Genomic DNA, 27,643 nt, shown 5'->3' with positions numbered 1-27,643 from the left:
TTTGCTGTTTTCTTCAGACCCAAAGCACAGAAACTGACTCTTCAGCTCCCGTGGTTGGTATAAGTGTCCCTTTATCTCTACCCTATGCATACACAACTGTTAATTTTAAGTGGCATGACTGCTGGAAGAAAACTTGCCTGCAACTTAGTAGGATTCCCGACTCAATACTCTTACGTCAAACAAATCAGATACTTCAAATATGCATTTGTGATGTTTTAGGTATTGTTTGTATGTGTGGTGGCTTGACCCCAGCCCGCAACTAAGCACCCCCCAGCCGCTTGCTCACTCCTCCACTCCTCCTGCCCAGCAAGGTGGGGAGAGGTTGGGAAGAACAAAAGTGAAAAAACACTTGGGTTGAGATAAAGACCGTTTTATAAGTGAAACAAAACTGTGTGTGCAAGCAAAGCAAAATGAGGGATTCATTCATAACTTCCCAGTGGCAGGCACATGTTTAGCCACATCTCAGAAAGCTGGGCTTCATCACAGGTAACAGTTCTTGGGATGACAAATGCAGCAGCAGCAAACATCCTCCTTCTTCCTCCTTTTCTTGAGCTTTTATTGCGGAGCATGACTTAATGTGGAATGGAATATACTTTTGGTCAATTTGTGTCAGCTGTCCCAGCTGTATTTCCTTCCCAACATGGTGTGCATTTCTCTTGAGAGAGAAATGGAGAAGGCCCTGATGCTGTGCAAGCACTGCTCAGCAGTAACAAAAGCACTGCTATGTTATCAGCTCTGATTTGTTCACAAATGCAAAGCACCAGTGTGGCTGATATGGGGAAAGTGGACTTCATCCCAGGACAGACGGGGTACAATCTCTGTCCCTTACTCCATACCATTTCCATCATGCTCAGTCCTGCGTTATTCAGTATATCCTTATCGACTACCCCCATCCTCTGACTGTACACACAGGTTGTCATTCCCTTAGTCTGTGAAGCACCTCGATTAACTGTTCATTGAGTTAATTCAGCCTGTGGCTTTGGCTCCATTGCTTATGGTGGCTACTCAGGCCGGTAGAGGCGTCATGTTGTGCTGAGTTGTTGGGCACTAAAGCCCAATAGTGACACAGGTTGGGTCACTGGGCACGTGCCCAGTTCTTTATAAGGCTCATCATCCGTTGGTTGAGGTAGTAATTCCTGTAACATACAGCTCAATTCACGGGTTACAACAATTCAATAATATATCCATTACAGTACCATTAGGAGGAAGGGAGGAAGGTGTGTCTTTTATCCTTTCTTGTAAATTCCACTGCAGGCATTAGGAAATTTCCTAGTGAGCTTTTGTTTTACAAGCCTGTACACCACGATTCTTTCCCCTTAAAAAAAAAAAAAAAAAAAAGACAATGCTATTCCTGAAAAAGTCTCAGGTACCTCTCGTTTTGTAAGCCAAGTGATAAGAGGAGCCTGAAAATATGATAGTTAGTACTTGTGAATTCGAGCCTATAAAAGAGGAAGTCAGAAGTGGAATTAGCTCGTCCTACTTCTACTTTTTCTTCAGATTAAAGCATTAAGATAGTACTCAGTCTTTGAATCTGTCTATGTAGGTCTGTTGTTCTACCATATCAAATTCAGGGTTGTTTGACTCTAAGATCAGGTTAGACCTTGCCTATCAAACACTTTTAATGCATCTTCCTTCAATATCTGTTTTGTGATTTTGCCAACTTTAAAGGCTTCTACACTGTACTTCCTGCAGGCTGCTCTATTCCATTATGCAGAATGGCTCCTACCAATACAGTGTTATTTTTTCAGAGGGTTCATAAATTTGCTTTACACATATCAGAAACAGAAAATATAATATCCATGCGTTAGGTCTGAAATATGTGGTTGGTACTTTTAAAATAAAATTCATGTTATGCCTCTTTGGTAGCTGAGAAATTGCAGAATTACACGTCTGTTATGTTTCTGTCAATCTTTGTGCAGCCAGATTTTTCCTTGTTTAGTAATACAAGAAAACTGAGAAATCCTCAAATGTTATAATGTCTTAAGCTTTTTCTCTTTTTGTTCACTTAATAGTCCAGAATCACGTTAGTATGCATTTTAGCATGACCTATTCTGTAAGTATTAATTATTCTGTTCATGCCTTTTATTTTGTATAGCCAAAGGCAACTGCAAGTGAGCGAGCCATTGCAAGACTTGCAACACACCCCTTCTTGAAACACAAAATTGCTGAACTTAAAGGTATGAAATAGTGTATTAAAGTGTATACGACTTCAGTAGCTTGAAGATGTGTTCCCTTGTTCATGTTAATTCCTGATATGAACAAACAGTATAAAAAGAAAAGTATATGAGCACCTATAACTACTACCTCAATGAGTTGCAGTGGATCAGGTGTCACAAGCTTGTAGTTGTGTATCTTGTCTGAAATGGGCTCGTACATGATAGTACATCACATGACATGTAAGATACAAAGTATAGTACAAACAAGGCTCTTAACGGAATTCCAGAAGTTGAATAGATGTAATGGAGAATGTCTAAACAAAAAAAATAAGACTGAACTGGCAGAATACTAACAAGCAGATACAAAGGTAAAAGGAGCATTTCAGCTGGGTTTTTAAAGGTAGCTAAAAGGTTTTGCAAGTTACTCCATTAGACTTCTTTGTAAACTGTCTACAGATTCCCTGTGGATTTTTTCCTGATTCTTTGGAATATCTTCTGTTCTCTTTAAACTCAAATTTTCCAACTAAAAACAATGTTAAAAAGGGTCAAGTCCTAGTAATAACAACACGAAATTATTTCATTAATAACAGACCATGTCAAATACCCATTTAATTATATCCAAAGAAGTTAATATTTATTTGCAGTTTTTACATGCAAAATAACATCCTAAATGATCAAAATCCATGATTATAAGCTGGAGATGAGTTCACAGTTAAACCCAGTTTCAAAAAAAGCGTATTAGTTGTCTTTCCTCACTTGTTCATGCTGTAGTCTAAGGTGTTATTTGCCCCACCTGCTCAGTTAAAGATTGATAAGGACATTCAAATTATGTTTTCTCAATACACTAAATTTAAATTGCAAATATGTTTTATTTTATTAAAATAACTTACATGCTTAACTTACGTAGCTGCAACAAATGACTTTTCTTCTGCCTGTCTTACAGCTGCTGTAAAAGCGTTTAAGGATGCAAGACAGGACCCAAACAAAGCCAATCCTGCGAAAAAGGATACATCAGAAGCACAGCCTAAATCAGGACAACACTCCATTAGCAGTTTGGATGAACGAGTACTTAAACCAGCTCAAAAAAAGCAGGGATATGAAAACAAAACAAAAATGGGTGTAAAAATACAAACTAACAGAGGGGCTGAAGAACTCTGTGACAGTGAATCTGAACAGAAAATTATGGAAATGGAGAGAACATGCAGTCCAAAAGAGTTTTCATTTCAGACAGTAGAAATGCCACAAGTCACTCAGAATAAAACAGGAAAGAAACTTGGCTATAAAAAAAGGAAAGAAAATATGAATGTGAACAAATTAACTGCAAAGAAAAAAATAATTAGTGATGATAGCGACCTGGAACAAAATAGTGAAGAGGAGTACTTTGATGATAGTACTGAAGAGAGGTTTTATAACCAGACATCAGATTCTGACAGTGATAGCAATGATGATTTCTTCATTGGCAAAGTAAAAAGAAAGAAAAAAATAACGGCAGCTAGTGATCTTTCTTTAGTAAAAGATAAGAACAAGCTTCAGGAAAACATACTGAAGAAAGAAAAGAACACAGGATCTGGTACAGTGCAAGATTTGATCGTAGAAGAAGGAAAGCCCTGTGCAAAAGCAAAGAAGCTAGAATCAGTGTTCTGCAGTTCTTTGTCCACTACCTCCAATCAGAAATCCCAAAACAGAGGAAGGTAAACCTATTCCTGTTGTTTTGTAATTCATTTCCTCCCTCCATCCCAGTAATGTAAATTTTTGTGATTTTTAGTAGCTGTTACCAAACAATGAGAATTTCAGCCAATTACAGCTGAGAATGTTTTTGCCTAAACTACTCTTCAGTCTTCTTGTGCTTTATTGATACTTAGGTATTTTTCATATTCATACTAGCACTGATTTACATTTAGCATTCCTAACTAGTATTGCATCCAGATCAGATCAGTGTGGAATACTTCTGTTTTTTTTCATTTATTAACAAAGAGGAAAAACTATATGTGGTTTTTACTGTTATGCTTGAAAAGTCATTGCATGAGTGTTCTGGTGATGATGATTCTTTATTTGTAAGTGTTTATCATCTTACAAGTTTCTTGAAAAATCCTGAATTATGTTTTTATTTTCAGAAATACTAAAGACCAGCCTCTCAAAAACAGGAGAACAGGTATGTACTACTGATGAAGTTGTAGAAATAAAAACATCTTGAGATTTTCTTACCTCTGCAGTCAAAGTATGCTAGTTTTAATTGTGGCATATATTTTAACAATTTTAAATTGTTAAGTTTTTAAACATTTTTAACATTTTTGTTTGTTTTAAATTGTTAAAATTGACAGTTTTTTCAGCTTTCATTTTGATCTCTGGATGTTGTTTGCTATGTCCTATTTTTGAGTATTAAAAGTACTTAAAGTAGTACACGTGAAAATGTACACAGTACACAGTAGTTTACACAGGAAAATGCATTTCTGTCTGTGTTTACATTGAGCAGTTTATGCTACCTGTGCAATGCTTACCAGGCAATGGTAAGCGCAATCGGGTGGTATTATGGTATTTAACACATAGTTTATCTTGTGAGTAATTATTTAACTTCTTCAATATTTTATTCCATTTATAGTATGTGGTTCCATTTTGGAATTCATCAAGTCAAGGGTATCATTTCAGTCATACTGAGTTTTATTGTGTAATTCCTGATTTATTTATTGTGAAGAAAAAGTTGAGATTGTGCTGAATATTTGCACAAATTTTCAGTGTGGTCAGTAATAATAAATTTTAACTATCTGCGGTCTACCAAGTGATAATTTACAGGGCTGCAAGATGAGAAAATCTTGCTGTAAGCATTCAGATGAATGTGTACCCCATGGCTCATTAATAAATTCTTGAAAATGTCTACAATCTCAAGGTTGTTTTAGCACATTTTTATGAAGGGTTTTGAATTACTTAATGTTTCATGTTGTACTTCTTGCACAGCTCTTGTTAAAAAGGAACCACAGCTCAAAAAGCAACCATTTGCAAAAGGTTCGGGTCTTAAATGTGACAGTAAGAAACCATGTTTGGAGCAGCCTCTTCATCCTTCATGGGAAGCAAGCAAGAGACGTCGGGAACAAATGTCTCAAATTACAGCATTCCAAGGAAAAAAGATTAAATTTGATGACTAGACTGTATGTAAATTGAGATTTTAAAATACAATTCTTGTAAATTTGCATCCTGTGGTACTTTCTTATGAAGTAACAACCACTGTTTGAACGCTTTTTCTCTGGGATAAGGATGGAAATAAGACTAGAAATCTTCACTGAGATAAAATTTTACATGTCTCCAAATTCATGCATTTTTAAGCCACATTTAGGTGTCTTTATAAATTATTTTTACTAAACCTTCGTTATCCTTTGCAGTCTATAAAAAAGCATTGTTATTAGATTGCTTCATTTACTGAGCGTGCTGTCTGTTGACTAAGGTATGGGCATATGGAGTTGGTTTATAAGTCCTGTTACATAATGCCACCATTTATGAAATACATCCTAGTGTGAATGAATGGGCTTTAGGAACACCCTTTGTGCTGTGTAGGAGTAGTACAGACTCTCTGGAGCTTTTTTTTTGTAAAAATGTACTTCTAACTGCTTGAGGGCTTGTATTTCAGGTGAGAGGTGAGAATATAAAATACCTCTTCTGAAGTGATAATTTTAGGACTATATTATCAAATATATCTCGGGTGAGAAGAAAAGATCTCTTAAACATGAATAGACTTCACAAATTCATGGATGTATCAGGTATCTCAAAAATCCACTCTGTAATGCACGCGGTATCAAAACAATAAAATATTGGCCTGTTAAATTGCAATCTTTGTCATTTCTTGATTACACTGCTGGTCTGAAAAAATGAAAAAAGTGTCTTTAATATTCCTGTCCTGGAGGTTGTGTCTGGGTGGTTCACTATGTCTGTCTTCCACTTGTACAATTAGAAGTCATCTTTTGTATTTGATACAGCTGATATTTAAGCAAATAGAATGTATATAAAACGGTAGTGTTAGACAAATGTATTTTGTTATTTCTCATAGAATGCTGAAAAACTGAAAGCCTTAGTCTTGGCAGACTAAGAAACATTTGGCTTTTAAGTGGCATTTTCAATTTTGGAGTTCATTTGATTGGGATATGAGATAAAATCTTCACAGTATTTTTCTTCAGGGTCTTTTCCTACTGCTTAATTGAACCAAGTTCTGAATTTATAGTTAATCTTTAACAGTGATGTTTATTTAAACATAGTTATCTTTCATACTCTTGTAGCAAGTTAATCCAGAAACTTGATAAATGACTGCTATGGGTGTGAGATAGTGTACTGTACAAGTCCTATGGCATTTTTTAATGTGTGAGAATAACCTGGTATCAGACCAAAGGGCCATCTAGCCTAGCATCTACAACAGTAATCAAAAAAGGGATGCTTTAAGTATAGGGATGGAGAAAGCAGGCAGTGCTACATCATCCAAAGATTCACCCAACTTGCAGTTTTACAGCTCAGGGGCTTACTAATATATGGTAAATTATTTTGTTTAATAATCCTCAATGAATTTCTCTTTTGCAAGTTTGTAAAATCCATGTGAACTTGTGCAGCCTCTGATCTCTTAAATCGTAGAAGTCCTTCCTATGTATTTTACTCTATGAAAAAAAAATCTCTTTTTCTGTGTCTTAAGCTGTGACTTACTGGGTTTATTAAATGTTCCCAACTCCTATATTAGAAGGGACAATGAACAATGAATTCTTATTCACCCTTTCAATGCTACATTATCATAGAGAGGGTGGATGTTGGGGAAAGGAGTGGATGTAGCTTATCTCCGCTCTAATAAGGCTTTTGATGCACCCTCCCATAATATCGTTATAGATAAACTGAGGTAATATGGATGAGATAAATGGAAAGCGAGATGAATCAAAAACTGGCTGAACTGCTGAGCTCCAAAGACTTTGATAGGAGAAAGACCGTACAACTGGAAGACAGGTAACTAGTGGTGTCCCCACGGTTCAGTACTGACGTCAGTAGTATTTAACAGCTTCATTCATGACCTGGATGATGGAACAGAGCGCACCCTCAACAAATTTACAGAAAATACAGAACTGGGAGGAGCGGTATGTAAGCCAGGTGGTTGTGCTGCCATGCAGTGGGATGTGGACAGGCTGGAGAAATGAACATAGGGAAAGTTTAAATCTCGTGAAGTTTAGGAAGGGCAAATGCAAAGCCCTGCCCCTGGGGAGCACTAACACTATACACCAGTCTGTGCTGGGTGCTGATGGCCTGGAATGCAGCTTGCAGGAAATGACCTGGGTCTCTGCTGGACACCAGCAGACCACGAGCCAGCAATGCATCCTAACAGCAGAGAAGACCGGTAGCCTTCTGAGCTGCATTGTTTTCCTGAGTTGCATTGCTTTTGAATTTGAAACTCAGATAACCTTCTATTTCCCAGTGCTCTTTGTTGTTACTGTTTCTAATGTACTGCATCGAATGACTTGAAACTTTAGGCCAGAAAAATAAAACATGAAAACATGAAAGCCTGTTTAATGTGTTTTTGTAGGGAAGGATCAGCTTTTGTAGAAAAAGACTTGCATTTACCTGCCACATAGCAAACTCTTGTAGTTTTGCAGATGCAAATGCTAGTCCTGAATGCTTACAATAAACAAATGAGTACATAATCCTAGCTGAATGCTAGTCCAAACAAATGTTTGACATGTGACTTCTCTGGTTCCAGTAAAAGGCAAGAAAAATTTCTTTTGTTAGCTGTCATCAGTTATAATACAATTTTTCATGGACAGCTTATCTTTCTTTGAGTAGATGAGAACCATATTTTAATAGTTGACTTACATTAAAGACTAAAAAAGAGTGCAAATAGCTTGAAAAAAATGTTTAAGAAGCATAAGTTCTAAAATGGTTGTTTGCATGTGCTGAGAGATCTAGGAGCATTAGTTTATCTTGGCATGGGAGCAAGTTTCTTACCAAATTACAGCTGTAATTTGTGGCCATAGAGTTCTTCTTGAAGGAAACCTAGTTTATCAAAACATCTCTTTTTTTCCTCTTTTGAAACACTTCTGAAACACCTTTGAGCTCCTACTCAAAAAAAAAAAAAAAAGTCTAAATCAAAAGATGTGAAAAAAAAAGAGACGTGCTGAACATGAATGAGAGAAGAGAGATTAGGTTATTGCCATTGCTTCATATCTTAATAAATTATTGCTACTGGTACTTAGTGACTCACCTGGATCACAGCCTTCATGTGCTAAGCACTGCACAAGTGAGCAGTGATGGTTAAAACCTGATAATATTTATAATGTGCAACTGGGTGATTTTTATGAACTGATAAACTCAATGAATATGCCTGGAGCTTGTTGATAAAAGCTAGAATATTTTTTCTTCATTATGACAACATAACATTTTCAGTATATACATGATGTTAACATTGCTTGTATCTGTAACATTGTTTCAACAGAGACCTCTCATAAGTATTACAAATCTATTTTTATAGCGATATGGCAAGTTATTTCATTCTGTGATGATTAGATTAAGAAACCTTGAGAACCATGCTTTCCACTTCAGTACCATACCGTCGGGGAAATGTTCTCAGTCTGGGTTTGTCAGATACTCCTAGACTGCTTTTAGGTGCACAATGTTTTCACTTCAAACCTCCTGACAAAACAATCTCAGATTTCAGTATCTTTAAAAAGATTCAGTGTTAGTTTAAATATATTAAAAGGGAATAAAAGAGGGAAAAAAATCAAAAAACACAGCTGTGCTATTGATAGCACAAGTTTGAAGATATCCAAACAGGCATAAATATTTATCATCAGTTTTATATGATCAAGTTAGATAGATGAATTAGGGCCAGAATTAAAATTCAATTATTTCTTAACTGAAAGTTTGGGACTATTTTCTAGTTGTAGGCTGGTGACAGATCATTTTGTCATACTAGGCAGGTGAGTTACTGTGAAACTGAGAGCGGAATGATAGTAGATGGAAATGATATTTTCAATAAATCTGAATATTCTTACTACAATAGTCGGATGTATAGTTGTTTTGACTGCATTTCTGTACTCGCATGGAGTTCTGTCCCTAGACAGAGCTAGTCCCTAGTTCTAGTAGCTCTAATTCTGGACTCTAGTCCCTAGAGCTAGGGATAGCACTTGCAGAGATTCCTAGTTAGAAGCTCTTAGCTCTAAACTATATAGCATAGAAATAATATTGTTAAATAAATTTTAGAAATACCACCACAACGTTGTTTAAACCTGAAATAATTCTACATTCATGTTTTTTTTTTTAAATATACTACATCATTTTTGTCTCCATTTACCCAGGGTCAAGAGCACCATGGCTGATATTTCAGTGCTTGGAAACCTCTTACTAGAGTGAACAATTCAGTGTTCTTAACCATGTTCTGAATTAATCCCTCAGCAAAGGGAACGGAGATGTTTCATAATTCATCCTATTTAATCAGCTTAGCATACAGATTGAAGAGGCAGCAGAATGTTGGTTTGTATTCAGAAAATGTAAATAAAGGATAAAATGTTTTTGGAATAACTGAGTGTTAAATGTGTTAAGTCAATTGTATAGAGTACATTGACTATCTGTGACAGACTGCTCACACATTCTTTCCATATGAGCAAAGTTTTTGGTGCAAAAATTCCAAAAGTGGTTTCTAAGCTCTTGTTCCTTCAGAGACAACTTGTTTGGTAAGGAAATCTTTAACATCATGGGCTGTATCTGGATGAACCATATCTTATCCTATTATGCCTTCACTTGTTAAGCTTTTGTGTAGTGTGAGAGGTAATTTATCATCCCTTGCATCTTTTGATTTCTTTTTATCTGGGCATGACATTTTTTTCTGAGACCATGTCAGAGTGACAGGATCTTCCCCATTTTCATGTCATGTACGATACGTACATGCACACAACTTTTGCTGAAGCTTATGCATTACAATTGGATGTGGCCTATGGTGAACTCTTCCATTAAGCATAATACTTAGACAAATAGAACGCTTGAAAAACTTTATTCAAGTCATTTTCACATAAATTTGCAACCATAATACGGGCATGTAACACAAGAATATGAAAGTGCAATAAAGAATACAAAGCTAGTGTCTGAATATTATAAATAAGAGCTCTTCAGATAAAGATGCAAAGTTTTTTGAAATTAAGACTCTTGGAAGAGAAGTGAAGAAAATAATGAAAACTTAAAAAAAAAAAAAGTTGCAAAAATAAGTGGCATTTCACTGTATCTGTAGCAATTAGTTGCGTAATAAAAACCTCCCCATAACACACTTTTTGGTTTTAATTCAAGTTAAAACCTTTCAGCACCTTTTATGATTTGGAGAAAATGAAAATGCCATGTCAGCATAAATGTGAGACACAGGATAAACCACCTTTTGATGTCTCATTTATGAAATTCACCATGCTGGTCTGAATGAGTACAATATAAACAACACATAAATGACAAAGAATGCACATTTTGGTGTTTGTACCCATTCAACACTGCATAGTAAACTGGAGCAGAGAGAAAAACGAATAGACTTTTACTAACACAAAAACATCATCTACACAATATGTTGGTTCAGATGGTGACCAATCTGTCATTTTTGTTACTTTTGTCTAGAAATATGCAAATACCAAATATATTTCAGGATTAAAAAAAAATACTTAACGAACCCCTTCTGTAATGAGTCTGGTACATAGTATGTTCCTTACGTGCAGTTTTTACCTAAAGACTTGAAATGTGGAAGGCAATTGCTTCACACACATACTAAACATTTTGTCTTTTCAAAGATCTGAGACTACATGACAGCAATTTTATACTGGATTTCTCACAAAATTTGTTTGATACTGCTCCCACTGAGACCAACAGTAGATCCCTTTCAAAGATGATAGAAATAAGCCCAATGTCTTGTAAAAAAGGATTCCAAAACATAATTTGCTTTATAAAATAAGGTTTTATCAAAACATTTTTTTATAAATGTTTTTCAACAAAAATGCATGTAATTTCTTAAATATATTCCAGCATGAAAACAGTCAGTTAAGAAGTCTGGGACAAAACTGCAGAGCCAAGATACTAAAAATTCTGGTTGGCGCTCCCCTATTTAGAAATACTTCTACACATGCTATATGATCAACTCTTCTACTGCATTGTGATTAGCTATAGTTAAATAGGGTAAGTTAAAGTCATATTTCTTCATTTTTTTTAATCCTAAAATCTCTTGCTTTTCTGAATAGACTGTTCATGTTATCTTAGGCAATGTTTGTGCTATCGTATATTACTGTCATGTTCCTTAACACACACTTTAAAACAAGTAAAAAATATTTTGCTACGGAAAAGAGCTACATCTCTGTAGCCACAATATCCCCAATACTCAAAGTTATGGCGTTAAACACCTTTCCGAACCAGGCCATTCCCATTGAAATGTCTTAAGTCCAGTATTACAACTTGCTCCACCTACACAGATGCTTAACCTCCTCTGGCTACTTGCTCACTTCAGTGGAGTTCTGCAAGTAGTTTGGGTATAGACATGCGAGCAGGTTACTTCCTAGAAAGCTGAGGGAGAAACTCCTCAGCTGCTCTGTGTCCAGTTAGTTTCTTGTCCCACATTCAGTGTCAGGCACAATGAGGTAAGAGCACACAAACTCTTACCAGGAAGCAGTCTGTGCCCACAGCTTAGCTTCCATTACAGTAGTAGCTTGTGTGTCCATTGCCCAAGCTGCTATCAGGACCTTCACCCCAGTTCTGACCTAAGTTTCTAGAAAGGTGAATGCACTTGCATCCCTTAAATCCTAATCTTAAAAACTCTTTGAGCTGAGATTTCAGAAGCCTGAGCTTTCATCAGGCCCTCACTTTGCAGACACATGTAATAAATGGCTTTCTAATAAATCTAGTTTCCAAATTTTGCTCCTGTTTGGTGCCATACTGGTGACTGATTGCTAAAATGGATCTCTGAACAAACAAAAAGGGACCTGCAGTCTAAATTCTATTCAGGACACACTTCAAATTTGGGGTAGTAATCACTTGGTTGTTGGTTCTTAGACTCTCTTTTCAGTATATCCATTAGTTGGACAAGTTTGTAACCTAGTTATGATTAAGGTGGAAATACTTTATACTCTTGAAATAAATATATGCAGTAAAAAACAAGCTGATCCTTAAAGGATATTATGATAATTGAGATAAAACTTCCAAATTTAATTCATAGGGTTCTATTTCAAAAAATATTTCCAAATACTGCCTGAAGTATTCTCAATACTGGTAAGAAAATCTCTCCATATTCCTCAGATTTTTCCTTTTTAACTATATTGAATAGCACGTGTACTTAAAAAACTCAAGAAATCAAGATACCGAGCTTTCATGTCTCATTAGGTGTTTCGAACTGCTGATTAAACACAACCAATACCAATCAATACTTCTAGGTCACTTTGTTTCAAAAGTAGATTCTTCATTTTATATGATCTGAAATCTGAAAAAAAGCATGAGATCCCCTTGTGATATGTTATTTCACAGTTTAAAAACAAAATCACAGCTACTGTAGCTTACAGCAGGGTGCACTGCAAAAGCAAAATGATTTGGGGATGGGAGGAGGGGTAGTGTACCCAGCACCAGTAAGACGTTCAGTGAAAACTTTAATTTGGGCTGGAAATTCTTCCCCTTAACAATGTTGTATTTGGTTCCTGAACAGCCTAAGGTAGGATATTTAATATATTGACTTTTGCTCTCCCTCTCTATATAGTATATTTTCAACTTCATTGCTTGACTACTGAGATATAAATTTTAAAAGCCAAGTACAGTACTTCAGGGGGAAGCAGGCAGTAAGCTTCTTCATGATAAAAATACCTTTTTAGAGATTCTGACCTACTTCTTTTTATGGTGCCACCTGAGTTAACTGCCTGTATTATTTTGATGGTTAACCTGTTCAAGCTGGTTGTTTCTCACAGATGACTACACCAGGGACTCTTTGTCACCTCTAAGAGCCCTCTTCTCGACAGGTATTCATTTTTATCCACATTACGTGTGCAGAAGTCTTTTAAAAGCCCCACCTTGAAAAATCTCTACAGCATAGAAAGGTGGATAAGTTCTTTAATTCATTTCTACTGATGAAAGGTTTCTTTCAAAACCCCATCTGTTTTTGACTTAAGAAAACGGTAAAACTTCTAATGTATTAAAAATGTAAACATAACTTTTCTTGCAGGGGTATAACTGATAGATAGATAGATAGATATGTATTTCTTTGCTATATGTTAATATCCCTTGAAAACTGAACATACTTTTCTCATTCGTATCAACGTGTCCTAGCAAGTTTTATTTTAATGGTTACTGCAGCATTACTCTCAAGCTGTTTTTCATTCTGGTATTTTCTGAGATAGCCGACATTAGTACTTTCTATTGCATTTTATTTAATTCATTTTACATAAAGTTTTGCTACTTTTTAGAATACGTTCAACAGTAATATTCTGACTGAAGTCTATTTATCACCTGAACTCCAAATTTGCAGGAGTTAAAAAATGCTCATGATTTTACTAATGAGTTAGAATTTCAAAATTTATCTGTGGATGAATCACCAGTTCCACACATTTCAATAGTTAAAAAAGTAATGCCAATTCAAATGCTTAAAATCCAGTTACAGATTTTGTTGAGAAGCAGCTGATGTGCTTCAAAATCACATGATGTGTGTGGGTATATATGTGTGTGTTCTGTAGTTTTGCTTCTATAGTGTTTACATCCTATCGAAATTTATATAATGATACTTCAGTTCAAAACATTTGGCTCTGTCTCATCCATTTTCTTGCATCCTTCTCAGTACCTGTTAAAAGAAAAGAAACAGTGGTAAGCACATGGTCAAAAATACAAAAATACAAAAAATCTGCTACATATCCTTTTGTCAACTTGAAGATGCAGCTCAAAAAGGGTAGAAGAAATTTTGTCAGATTCCAACAGGCATGAATATATTTATTTGCTTGCATTTACAAAGATGGCAAGAACGTTAAGCTAATTAATCAAGCATGAATTTCTCTTCCCTCTGAATGTGAGTGAGTAGAAGCTGCGTTCACTGAAGTACCTAGTCACTGTTGTTACAGAGAAATATTTTAAAAAGCTCCTTCCAAAGGGCTGTCAAAAATAAATCACTCATGATTTCTAGGACACATGTTGTTCTCTTTCACCACTTTCTACAAGTCTTACCACTGTACAGTAAGAATAAAGGATTATGAGGATTATGCTGAAGCCATTTATTTAACATCTTGCATTTATGACTTAAGTGTAATTATAAACGTATCTCCATGCTGGAGTAAAAAAATGTTTCTCGTTTTAGTCTCATTTAATCAGCAGCTTCCTAATACAGAGTAAGCAATGAACCTTTTACAGGCTAACTTATCAATATTCACTTTAAATTAATTATGTTTGTTTCATTGATGCTGTTACAGTGGACTATACTGGTCATTTATTTCATTTTTTGTTTACTGCTCTGGAATCTCACATGAATCTCTATACAGTGTTGGCACGTCATTTTTTGTGCCATAAAATCAAACCACTTCATAACAGTTTTGTGTGAGTAGTTAACATATTATCCTGAGAACCACTTATCTCTGTGTTACAGAAGACTGCTTTCTGTGTGTATATTTTGCAACTACTAAGCTACAGTAGATCCACAAATATGAACATTAATTAAATGTGAGTTTACCTTTTCAGAGGAAAGAAATGACAAGCATAGTTGTAGCATTGTTTAAACTTTTGAAGAACTAATGGTATACTGTCAACACTGTGTGTCTGGAAGAGTCGTTTCAGGAAAGATAACTGCTGTGTCCGCAGCAGCAAAGTAACATATACGTGTGGGATTTTGCAAAATGCTTTAAGAGCTATTTAAATGCTCAACAGTTCTGTTCAAATGCTATAAATGGGTATTGAATGAGAATAGAAAGGTTTTAGTACAAATATAAAGGCCTGAGCCAGAGGCAGCATCTCGGAGCCCAGGCGATAGTAGCAATTTTGAAGTGCTATATATCCCAATAACAAGATGACAAAAGCAAAACTATCACTTATGATTGTTTTACAAACCTAAATAATTAAAAAAAAAAAAAAAGTGCTAGATTGTGTAAATAATTTAATTAGCCCTGGTCAGGATTCAAAAGATATGTAGTTATCAAGACCAAGTAACCATTCTCATCCTTCCTGACAAAAATGACCTTTGAAAAGTTTCATCCAGATTTCAGATTAACACACTAGATTCTGAAAGCTGTGAAGTGACATACTAAAGAAATTTATATCATTAGAATTGGGACTTCTTCAATATAAAATAGGTCTCTAAACTGCATAAATCTGATTGTCAACTTCAGTAATGTGAATGCAAAACAGTTAAATATACTCACGGTGAAATTGTACAGCCAGAGGCATATGCATGGTGGCCAGTATAGCGTATATCACAGCGTACTATATTGTTGGAGTAATCGGATTCAGGTACCAAGTAGCTGGGGTTTACACTGACCTTAAGGGGAGAAAGTGCAGTGTTGTTGGGTTGGTAACTTTACATTCAAAAGGACATATGCATATGATTTGCTTCTCTTAAAAAACAAAAAGAAAAAAAAAAAGAGAAAGAAAGTAACTCTCCTTTCCCAAAACCCTTACCTTCAGAATGTAATTTCCAGGTTTCACATCTGTGATATCAATCCACTGGCAATCTATGTCAGCATTATAAGTGTCGTAACAGCCAGGGCTCAATCCCTTGAAAATAAGAGATAGATAGGTGTCAAAATTTTTTTTAGGAACACTAACATTCCAGACATTAGTAACACTGAGACTGAAGTACACTTAGTCATCACAACATTTCACTAGGAAAATGAAAAATTACCTCCGGGAATGAGGCTTATTTTTTCTTGGCATTTTATTTGAATACCCGAACTAGAACACGTAATTCTAACATGTCAGTTTTATAGAGAGTGCTGTACTACTATCGCATAAGGAACACCTATAACTATTGATAGTTGTTCATCCATAAGATATCTGTATTTTATCCGTTGTCTGAAGTCAATTAAAATAATCTAGAAAACCTTAATGTTGAAAAGTACTCTGAGAAGTGGTGTTTAGGCATGTCTAGTTTCCATTTTCCTTCAACTGTGCCTTTTTGTATGACTACTTTAGTGCAAGATTGGTCAGTCAGCAGGGGATCCTGAGTAAAAGGCACTGAGCTACATGACAGGAAGACTTTGGAACATGAAAGGAACCTTTACAAGACAGAATTCTGACACTACCTCCCTATTCTTCCCTAACTACCACTCCTGCCCAAATAAAAATGAGTCGGAATTATTCACTGCCAAAAGACACTTCTTCACAGAAAATAATACATTTTCCAACAGCAAAGTATGTTTCAAAGGAAACCTTACAGCTGAATATTTAAAAATCTATATTTTAAAGGTAAGAATAAAATCAAACTTGACCAAAGACTGGACCTAAATATCTGCAAATCTCAAGTAGACAGCTTCTGAGATTTTTGAGATTCTGAGGTTCATTGGTCTTAACAATGTGTATAAATATCTGAGGGGAGGGTGTTGAGAGGACAGAGCCGGTCTCTTTTCTGTTGTAACCAGTGACAGAACGAGAAGCAATGGGCACAAACTGAAGCACAGGAAGTTCCAGATGAATATGAGAGGGCATTTCTGTACTGTGAGGGTGACAGAGCACTTGGACAGGTTGCCCAGAGAGGTTGTGGAGTCTCCTTCTCTGGAAATATTCAAAATCCATTTAGATGCCATCCTGTGCAAAGTGCTCTAGGTGATCCTGCTCGGCTGGGGAGTTGGACTACATGATCTCCAGAGGTCCCTTCCAACCTCAACCACTCTGTGACTCTGTGATTGAGTATGAACTTAATCACCTGTGTTGGAACCTGTCACTACCCTTAGGAAGAGCACATCTTTTTGCTCTGCGTAAGTGCCACCTCTAAACAGGAAAAGGAAAATCGAGAGCTGTTTGCACATTTAGTTTTTCAGGGAAGTGCCCCAGTGGGGCTTCTCTTCAGGCAAACACAGAGACACAAGAATTCTGATAGAATTTAAAATGCAGTCCTTCTTCCAGACCTATCTTTTCTGAAAGTTTCTTTGCAGTTTAGGAACTTTAAAAAGAATTTCCATATATGAATGTATCAATGGTTCAAATCTGGTGTTTTTCATCATGGCTGATGTAGATTGCTTTAGGCAAAGCTAATACATTCTAGTAACACACAGATTGCTCAAAATCCAAGTCCACAAGAATTCCCTCTTGACCCAGCTGGTGATCAGCTCAGACTCTCTCACATATGTGCCAAGTCTGAGGCTGGAGGAAAGTTTTACAGTCCAATTACAAACCCCTGAAATATGGGCTTCCAGTGGAAATGCTGACATAGGCATGATTCTAGTGACACAAATACTCCAGCTGTAAAATATGCATGTTGCTTAGTTAGATGTCATCGTCTACAGAAGGAGAAAAGATGTTTATAAAACCTCTTCAAAGCCTTGATGTAGTGTAGATCATTCATTATATGTAAAATTCAGATGTGTACATGTCAGCCAGTGAAGCATGGCTGCCATTTCTCTGTGATAAAATAACTACCTCCTAGATTAAAAACTGCAGAGTAAGGGATACAAGCTTATGGTATGGCCACACTGAGATAAACCACAGGTCCATTGAGCTCAGTGTCATGTCTCTGACAGTGGTCAGCAGCAGAAGATTGAGGAGAAAGAACAAAAGAAATGGGACTTGTAACGTCCCTTAGCCAGGTAAATTCCTTCCACCAGGCATTTAACAATATCTGAGACACAGAATGCCATCAGATTGTGTTTAATAGCCTCTATTATTTGGCCTAACATTTTTTTTGAACTCATAGATTATTTTTGGTCTCTGCAACATCCTATGGCAAGGAGTTGAACGATTTATTCTTAAGTAAAAAGAGCACCCTTCAATGTTTTAAAGATGTTGCCTGACAGTTCTTTTGGATATCCTAAATTCTTGTACTATGAAAAACAGTGAATATCAAGGATTTCTTCGTCCAGTCCAGGATCACTCATGATTTGGTACTATTTCTGGCTTTCCCTATTCATAGGGAATACCCTATGAAATCCTAGTGTTATGGCCATACTACACTCCTGATCATCCTTGTTCTCCTAGGGTTGGTTGCTTGCTTTGTTTACTGTAACAGTTTTGAGAGGCAGTGACCAGCACTCCACACAATAGTCAAGGTAGAGGTCTATCATGAACTGGTATAATATCAGAATGGTACATTCTTTTTTTTTTTTTGTCTGTTCCTTTATTAAGCCCTAATACCTTGCTTTACACTTGTATATGACTAATATACGTGTGTTCACATGGCTGTGATGCTTTAATGGCCTTCTATATATGCATAAAACATTGCTGTAAATTTTCTGTACTGGACTGCCAGTCAGTAGGTACAGGTATCAAGGAAATTCACACTTTGCAGCTTCATGCTCTGCAAGAAAGAAAATACTAACTATGAACTCTGGGAACAGCCAGGGGCATCACCCAACAGTTCCTGGAGGATGAACACATGAAACAACCTCTTTACTGACTCAGTCTTGAGTTCTCTTTATCTTGCTAGACCAGTCCTATCTATAAATTGAAAGAATTTGTGGTGTGCTTTAATGTAGGTCAGTTACCAGTGATGTAAGTTAATGAGTGCCCCTGCATTTTAGTGATACCTGCATTTAACAGCAACTGGGTAAACTATAATATTTCAAGTTGCTGTCCTGACCTCTGTGATGGAGAATTTCCAAGCTAGTTAGCACATCAGATCTAGCCTGTACTGATAGGAAAAGGACACGCAATCCAAAAATAAATTAGTGAGGAAAAAGAAACTCTGAACCAACTCTTTCTGGTTGTCTCTGAACCAACTCTTACCTGCGTGTGTGCTGTACATGCATATCGTCTATAATACCCGTAATCACAGGAGGTATCTTCAAGACAGAAACTTGCTTTGTGTCCTTCAGCAACTTTTCTGTGTGAGCTCGCATCCAACAAGTCATAGTGACTGAATTCATCCATGCTGTGATAATGTCTGTTAGACCATGGATATGTTATTAAAGATGGATCAGATTTTGTCAATATATTTTTAGTATATTCCTATTCACTTATCAAGGTTAGACCTGGCCACATTTTCTTCATTGCACAGAAGTCGTATGTTAGTATACTTTCCTATTATAAGCCACTCAGTTAAGTATTCTTGTAATTATTCCAATTTTCAATGACTATAAAAACCCCACCTTCCTTAAGCAACTGATAGGGGAAAAACTCTACAACAGCCCTGTTTTTCCAGAAGTTCCCATTTTACTGAGAATGAGCTGTTATTATCAGAATAATAATAGCAAATATTAAATAGTTCATACTGGAGTTGTACATCTTATAACTTTGCCTCTGGGCAGAGTTTGGCTAGGAATGCTTACCTTACTTACTATAAATTCCAGAGAAGTTTCCTACTTGTTACCCAAAAAGCAACTATTTACTTTCCCATTTCCATGGTCCTCAATCCATGGAAATCTGTATCACATTCATAATATTAGTGAAAACAAATTTGCAGGAAGGAAGCTTTGGTGTACAATTCTCATTAGCTTGGTCATTAAGAACTAATGGAAACTGAACAGAGATGTCAGCATTTTTGTAGTCTACAGTTAATGTGGTCTCTATCTCAAAAGTGCATATGCTTTCACTCTGGGCACAGCGATGTATTTTTCTTGCTTTCATACACCGTGAGTTCTAGCTCTCTCTATGGACTTGAACACCTACTATTCTAGTAGTCCCACTTTTTCTTAAAAGGTGGAAACCTAAACTTGTACTACCTATCTGCACTTTGTGCGCAGCATTTGGCTGCTGTTACTTATGAATACTTTCAGCTCAAGAGCTATATGAAAAAGGTAATTAAATAGAATTCAAACAGACTGTTAAAATGAAAAGAAGCACAGAAGTCTAGCAAGCATACATGTCAGGAACACTAAAACCAGTTCACAGATGATGACTAACACTGATGACTAGCCAAAGGCATTAGTAGTTATAGTCTATTTCCAAATGGACTTGTTTCACTGCCATAGAAATGATCACGAGAAATGGATTTTTTCTGTTGGCAGTGTATGTTCTGTCCAAGAACTGTATTAACATCAGAGACACTTTGCATCTGGATAATGATATCTGGGCTACAGTAGCACAGTACGAAACTGCTTTTCTACCAATGAAGATTTCAACTTCTCTCCATCCATTTCATCATCCACTTATCAACTTAGTAAGCGCCAGGGTGGGGGCTTTGTTGTTTTTGTTGGATTTTTTTCACAGTGGGTGGTTAACTAAAGCATTTCTGGAAGCTTCTTCCGTTTGGTTTGATTTGGTTTTAGCTTTTTGATCCTTACAAGATTTATAACCTAATAGTATCAGTCCTTCTTTGAAAGAATTTGTTTTAATGAAACCGATTTTTCACCCAAGTTTGACTACGAGCAGTTAAGCTTAAAGCCTCTGAAACTAGAGAGAAATACTACATTGACGCAAGTGGCATTTAGGTCAAGGCCACATTATATAATATTTTTAATAGAATAATACTAAATTATCACTTATGTACCCGTAACTTAGAACTATAAGTAAGGTGAAGTATGGTAAACTTTCTAGTAGTTTACAATTGATTTGGCTATGAAACAGCAGAAATAGGAACAAGCCTGCAAGCCTGCATGTGAATTTTCTGAAATCGTACAAGTTTGCAATGTTACCTGCTCCCAAAATGTTGGGAATTTTCCTTGCCACATTTCCAACAGTTTTGCCATGCTAGAGCAATACTGCTCTGCTACAATATCATGCTATGATATGAATATTGGTAAGGAAATCAGTCAACTCAGTACTATGTCTTTTCCACACTGATCTGAACATTCCTTGTCAAACTAACCCAAGAAGTTCAGGTCAACAAGTATGGGTCAGTGTTTACAATGATAGGGAACTTCCTAGTAAATGTGCATTTTAGAATTTCCACAGTTACTGTGGTTTTTTTTTTGTTTGTTTTATTATTTTTTTATTTACTGGTTCACCTTAAATGTAACTAGACAGTAACCTTAACAGAATATAGTTAAAAGAGAAGTTTCCCTGTCAAAAACTGATTTGAGCCATGTAACAAATTTACACCTGCAAGAGTTTTATGCTTATAGATATCCAATCTTCATATCCATTTTGTTTTCACACGGCTCTCTAGAAGTGATTACTACTAGCATAAAATGAATCACAGAGTAAAATGCTAAAGTGTCCCATAGCTTCCCCCAACTCCACTCCAGTTTCAGAAAATGTTGCCTTATAATTGACAGTTTGTTACTGAAAGAGATAATTAGCAGGTACCATACTGAGCACTTCACTCACTGGTGACAGCTGTGCCACTCCCATGAATAACGGGGTCTGCTTGGTAGGAAGTCCGATGTGCCTTGATTTTTCACTCTTTGGGGGAACCTCAGGAGCACTCGATTGTCGTAGTCTCTAACATCTGCTCGATAAGCTGAACTGTAATAGTATAAAAAGAAGAGCAGTAAGTATATGCAAAAAAAAAAAAACACTTTAAAAATACTTTATATTGTTTCAGAAGTGACTGAATATTATTGATCTTTTAAGCCTTCTTAAAGCTCATGCAATAGAGATGCACAAGAAATCCACATGGTGTGTTCAGAAGGGCCCGGTATCAAAGGAAGAACTGAGTAAAATTCAGACCTGCTTCTAATCTCACACAGAGGAGCTGGATCACTGACTCTCTGGCTCTGGCTGTTAAGCAGATCACTGCTTAGCTGTAAAATTACTCTGGTACCAAAAGTACAATCTCAGTAACTGCTGTGAACCAAAATAATTCACTGTGAATATAAGATCACGTAACAGATGTTTGTTTCTGTTGTAAAAATATTATTGAACACATGCCCCAGGCTTATCCTATTTTACACAGCCGTAATCTACAGTTTTTTACATACTGAATGTTTTAATCAGTTGCTAGTCAGCAAGACCATTTCAAATAGTCTTCATTGTAAGGTGAGCACAAAAAATACCAGTTCTTATGCCATGTTTTCTTTTTTTCAGCAAGTGAAGAAAGCATGACCACAGAAACAGTCTGACATCAATTAATGATGCTGGTAAATAAATAAATGTGTTTTGCACGATAAGGTATCAAACCAGTTAAAATGGTTAAAACCAGCCACGGTGATTTTGTTCCAAACAAAACAGGAAAAGTCCCTCATTGCCAAGTGTACAGGACCTAACTTGGTCAGCAAAGCTGCTATTTCAGACTGTTAAAAGGCTTGGAAACACTTTTTAGAGAGATTTTAGTTTTTAAGATGCACTACAAGACGTGTAACAATACATCTGCCCAGAAATGATTAGCATGTTTTAATTTGAATAGTAACTCGTGCTGGCTAGGAATAGGTTTTTACAAGTGGAGTAGAATACAATTTGGCAGGATTAGAAGAGGCTGATGAAAATCACCAGGTCCAAGTGGATTTTTCGGTGCCTCCATTTTGCAAAACTCAGCTATGTTCAAATGAGCCTGGTAACAGAAACACGCAGCATCACTTTAAAATAAAATAAACCACTGGAGTTTCTTCGAAGTGTCTTTGGCTTCTCCCTCTAATAGGGCCGTGCTGTTTTGTTACATACACAACCCTGCCATCTGCCACAGGCTCAGAAGAGGGCTGTGGAGGGGTCTGCGTGTCCCCAGGCCCTCCGGCCTCCCGTCTCCCACTCCCCACCAGTCCGCAGGCTGTCCCGTGGAGGCTGCAGGAGCACTGCAGAGAAACCCAGAGCACGAACCAAACAGCCTACCTTGCCAGGCAGTTCTCCTCGGCAGCACATCTCAAGTTATACATGGACATCCTCTGGACGTACGTGGACGCCTGGATGTAATAGGGATCCGGGACTAAGTCAGGGAGACCTGCAGTTCATCAAACCAACCACAGAACAGCAAGATCAACCCAGGACATGTCTGCACACACTTGGCTCCCATCCTCATCCTCAAGGAGACGTCGCCTGCCCCCTGTTACGCTCTCTCCCATGTGTACAGACCCCTCCTCATAAAAAGAGGGGGAAAAGGGACAGAGAGAGGTGGAAGAGGGGGAAAAATGAGAAAGACAGAGGGAGGGGGGAGGCGGGGGGCTCTTACCGTACTGGAAGTACCCGGTGCCGTAGCCGGGCCTGTACCTGCTGCCCTGGCGGGGCCTCTCGTAGGTGTCGTAGTAGTTGTAGTAGGGGTTATCGTCCGTGTACTTGTACGGGTTGTACGGGTCGTCGCCCACCATCACATCCTCCCTGCCGCCTCGGGGGCTGCCGGGGGGGAGCAGGCCGCCGGCCCCGGGCCCTCCGGCGGGGCTGCTGGGGGCGCTGGGCCGCGACGGCCCCGCCGAGGGGCTCCGGGCCCCGCCGGGGGTGGCGGCCCCGGGGCCGGGGCGGCGGGCGGCGGCGGCGGAGAGCGGCTGATAGCCGGCCTGGAACCAGTGGCGAGCGCCGGAGCCGCGGGTGCCGCCGTCGGGCTGCGGGTGCGCGGCGGCCGGCGGGCGGTCGGCGGCGCCCCGCGGCAGCGTGGCGTTGTTGCGGAGCAGCAGGATGGGGCTGCCCGCCGGCTCGGCCGCCAGCCGGCGCCGCGGGGGCTGGTACTGGGAGCCGAGGCTGAGCAGGCTGTACACCTGCCCGTTGTTCTCCCACTGGATACGCTGCCTCCAGGCGGCGGGGGGCGGCGGGGCGGCGGCGGGGCGGCGCGGCGGCGGCGGCTGCTGCTGCTGGTGCTGCTGCTGCTGCTGGCAGCCGGCGGGCCGGAGGCAGCTCCAATAGATGCACGCGTGGAGCTGGGCGAGCAGGAGCCCCGGCCGGGCGAAATGCATCTTCTCGGCGCTCGCAGCGGGGGCAGGCGGCTGAGAACGGGGGGGCGAGAGGAGGGCGATGGGCGCCCCGGTGCCGGGGGAGGGCCGGGAGCCGAGGAGGAGGATGAGGATGATGAGGAGGAAGAAAGGCGGGGGGCACCCGGTCGCTCAGCAGCGGCGGCAGCCGGGCGGTGCCATCGGGCAGGTCGGGCCGTCGGGAGGGAGCCCGGCCCGGGGGAGGCGGCGGGAGCGGCTCCTCTTCTCCGCGGTATTTATAGGCGAGGGGGTGCGAATGGGAGCCGGAGCAAACAACCAGCCTCTCACCGTCCTCCGGCCCGCGCGGGCGTCTGCAGCGAGGGAAGGAGGAGGAGGAGGAGGAGAGCAGGGACTTTAAACTCGCTGGCACGCTCGCAAAGTTACACAAGCCCCGCTGGCTGCGCCCCCGCTATTTGTTCACGTAATGCGGCTGGAAACGTGCGGCCCGGACGGCTCCCCCGCCGCCACCGCCCCCCGACCGGGCGGGGGAGGCCGGAGGGGGACGGGGCACGGAGCTGGGCGGTGGCGGGACCCCGGTGGGCAGAGCCCAGCGCCGCCGGGCCGGGCTGTGCTGAACCGAGCCGAGCCGAGGCGGGCCGGGACCGCGCGGGCGATCGCGCTGAGACACACGTAGGCTGCCAGGCGGCAGGGCCGCGCCAGAGTTATGCCGTGGGGCAGCGCCAAAGTATGCAAAGTAAAAATGCCATTAGCTCATCAGCGCTGGAGAGACTCGAAACGGGGTGGCGGCGAGGGGGAAGGGGCCGCTAGTGAGAGGTGAAACACGGTTCTGGAAAATGCGCTGGGCGGCCTGCACATCGCCCCGGCCGGGCAGCGGCTGTGGGAGGGGGACCTCCGTGTCGGGGCCGGGTAGCGGAGTTCCTTAACGAGCTGTTAATTAGGAGAAAACCTTCATCAAACGAGCAGCCCCTCGAGGATCGAGCGCTGCCTTTCTAAGTGTGAGTCACACGAGGAGCGCGCTGGCGGCTGCTCGCCGAGAGCCGAAACCCGCGCGGCCGGGACCGGCACCGGGACCCCTGCGGCCAGACCCGGGGCAGCGGCGGGGCCTCGGCTCGGGGCATCGGGCCCGGATCCCGCGCTGCCTTTGCCAAGGGCTGCCGGCTGAGAGTCAGACAGAGCGGCGGCCACCTTCACCATTACCGCCATCACCACCCCCACCGCCACCAGTCAGTCCCACACCGACATCTCAGTGCTGCCATGTGTCCCCCAGCACTACCACCACCACTACCACCACCATCAGCACCACCACTGGTCCCGCACCGGCAGCTCGGTGGTTTGGACATGTCCCCCGCCACCACCACCACACACAGCGATCCCCCAGCCTGGGCTGGGTGCGCTCCCCATGGCCGCTGCGCTGAGGTGACCTCCAGGCCCTCCTCTTGTGCCATGGTCCATGGTGGTTTGTTTGCATGTTGCCTCCAGTGGTTTGCAGGCCGTGATCGAAGTCCTGCAAAATGGGGCACTGTGCTGTGGCTGTGAGGGCCTGCGAGGGTGAAGCACCCAACACTGATACCACTGGGGCCTGACCTGGCAGCTTTCCATGGCGCCTGAAGAGCCCGGTGTCTGCCCAGGTGCTGTGGTCACCCCAGTGTCACTCCAGTCACCCCAGTGTCCCTTCAGGGCCACCATTGTGGCTGATCTCAGGGCCCTGTGCTGCAGGAGAGTATGAGGCCCTAGGCACTGACACGCCACATCCACCCGCATCACCTCAAGGGCCAGAATCCCTGGGAGTCAATGGTCAAGTGTAAAAACTCCCTGTCTGGAGGACACCGGGGAGCACTGGGTGGTTTTCATCATGGAGAGCAAAGTCTTCTTGCCTGGAGCACCCCAGCAGCCATGTGGGTGCTGGTTGTCCCTGCCAGCCAGCAGCAGGCTGGTGGGGAGCACCCACCGGACCAGGGCCCCTGACAGATCCTGTCCCTGGCAGCCCGCTGCGGGGTTGGGTCTCCTTACTCATCACGTTTGTGAACCGTTTGTCCCCTCAGATCATTCCCATCGTGGCTTTGAAAATATTCTTCTCCATTTTAAATTTTGCCTGGAACAATCAGTGACTAAGACTGAGTAAAACGGAAAGGTTGAAGACAGGGAAAATACAATGCTGAAGAAATGAGGTTTCTGTCTTTCTAATCTTCCTCTAAATCTTACTAGTGTTACAAACAGCAGGTTGTCTCCCAATGTGTGACGTTAGAAAATCTTTCCACACCGTGGGATTCTAGCCATATGTTTTTTGGTTTGTTTTTGGTCTTTGGTTTTTGGTTTTTGCTTTGCCTCATTAAGTAACTACTATTTTTTGAAACTGGAGAAAGCGTAGTTGAGCCTGCCCTGCCCATTTATCACCCATTCACATTGTTTGCCATTTTTTCCACAGAGCAACCTTTATTTGTTCATGAATTTAGGTTTCATAAATCACAAAAAGCATTAGCAGCATCCCTAGAGCATCACATCCTTCATCTGTTAGATGCTTATACCCTATTCAGCAACTGTCTTCTCCTCACAGGTTGCCTAAATATACCTTGGTCTGTGGAGGCCATCAAAAAGCCCACCAGCTACTGTGAGCAGACAGACATGTGGTGGTGAAAATCTCTTGAAAGTATCATAAGCAAGCCAGGTCATGTGATTGCTTTAAAGATGCCCTAAAGATTAGTGAGTAGTCTGTTATCAAGCTTCCTCATGAGTTTAACACAGCTTCTTTGTAAAGATAAATTTTGCAGGTTTGCAGTTCTCTTAGAAACCTGAGTTTTTGTCTACCTCTTTCTTTTTTGGCTAGAAGGACTGAGCTGCCTGTGTGTGTGTCGCACTCAGAACTTTGATTTCTGCCACACGCAGAAATACATAGTCTTTATCAATTTAGATATTGAATTTTCCCTCCCCAGAAAATTACAGTAATTGAAGCTGGTATTACTGTGTAATCCCAGTAATTTCTCAGAAGCTGAGATTGGGAGGTATTTTATAGTTAAAATTATTTGGCAAATTGTTGCACTCCTCACGGAAGGGTTAGAAATGGAAAAATGTTTTTAATGGCCTATGTAACATTTGGAGCTCCCCTTATATGTCCAACACTACTGAACAGCAGTGGTAAATCTCAAAAACAGTAAAAATTAACCTGTATTTAAAAAAATCAACAAAATAAAATAATAATAATAATAATTAAAAAAAACTGTTTGAATTTGTCATGTCCTAGTACATGTCCCAAGAAAGACATTTTAAGGTTCTTTAAGCCAGTCTTTACTCTTGTTTAATGTGTTGATGAAAGCACTCTGATACTGTAGAAGACGAGAAGTTATTTTGCATGTATAGACAGTTTACAACAATCCCATTATTTCTTAGCTTTAATGATATTTCTAAGAACACCATCAACTCTATTATTATGGGATGGCTAATTTGTGGCCTGGTTTAGTGTTAATTTGGGATCTTACCTAGAGGCATATACATGAAAAAAGAAATATAAACAATTTTATAAAATCTTAACAAAAGACTGGAATATGTGTTAACTACGTGTTAACACTTAATATATGTTAACACTTAATATGTGTTAACTCTATTTCTTTGAAGCTGGTATTTATTTGTTTGAGATTGAAGGGTTGGTTGCTGAGGAGTCACAATGAGAAAAAGCTTGATGAGTCG

At 39.9% G+C, this 27,643-nt stretch overlaps 2 protein-coding genes across 11 annotated transcripts in view; one reads left to right on the top strand and one right to left on the bottom strand.

Moving 5' to 3' along the window:
* SRFBP1 (serum response factor binding protein 1) overlaps positions 1–5,971 on the top strand; it is a 77,752-nt gene extending 71,781 nt beyond the window's left edge. For all 9 annotated transcript variants that reach the window (XM_040540733.1, XM_040540738.1, XM_040540740.1 and 6 more), the window contains 4 exons: positions 2,096–2,177; positions 3,100–3,847; positions 4,271–4,308; positions 5,109–5,971. In XM_040540733.1, the coding sequence (XP_040396667.1) occupies positions 2,096–2,177; positions 3,100–3,847; positions 4,271–4,308; positions 5,109–5,296 (1,056 nt within the window). In that variant the 3' untranslated portion in view covers positions 5,297–5,971. The remainder of the gene's footprint in view (positions 1–2,095; positions 2,178–3,099; positions 3,848–4,270; positions 4,309–5,108) is intronic.
* Positions 5,972–10,138: 4,167 nt separating this feature from the next.
* Positions 10,139–24,421, bottom strand: LOX (lysyl oxidase). 2 transcript variants are annotated; one of them, XM_040540743.1, is made up of 8 exons: positions 23,569–24,412; positions 23,272–23,454; positions 22,935–23,043; positions 21,498–21,635; positions 19,017–19,173; positions 15,759–15,854; positions 15,503–15,618; positions 10,139–13,941 (listed from the first exon to the last, which is right to left on the bottom strand). In XM_040540743.1, exons 1-8 carry the CDS (start codon positions 23,984–23,986, stop codon positions 13,935–13,937), a joined length of 1,224 nt encoding a protein of 407 aa, XP_040396677.1. In that variant the 5' UTR covers positions 23,987–24,412; the 3' UTR covers positions 10,139–13,934. The 2 variants fall into 2 exon arrangements, with proteins under 2 accessions (XP_040396677.1, XP_040396676.1); XM_040540742.1 differs by lacking the exon at positions 10,139–13,941 and having other exon boundaries at positions 15,499–15,618; positions 23,272–24,421.
* Between the last annotated feature and the right edge of the window lie 3,222 nt (positions 24,422–27,643).

This window comes from Cygnus olor, chromosome Z (genome assembly GCF_009769625.2).
Source record: "Cygnus olor isolate bCygOlo1 chromosome Z, bCygOlo1.pri.v2, whole genome shotgun sequence".
Lineage (NCBI taxonomy): Eukaryota > Metazoa > Chordata > Aves > Anseriformes > Anatidae > Cygnus > Cygnus olor.
The sequence above is the reverse complement of the archived record's forward strand: the minus strand, read 5'-3'. Positions and strand labels throughout refer to the sequence as shown.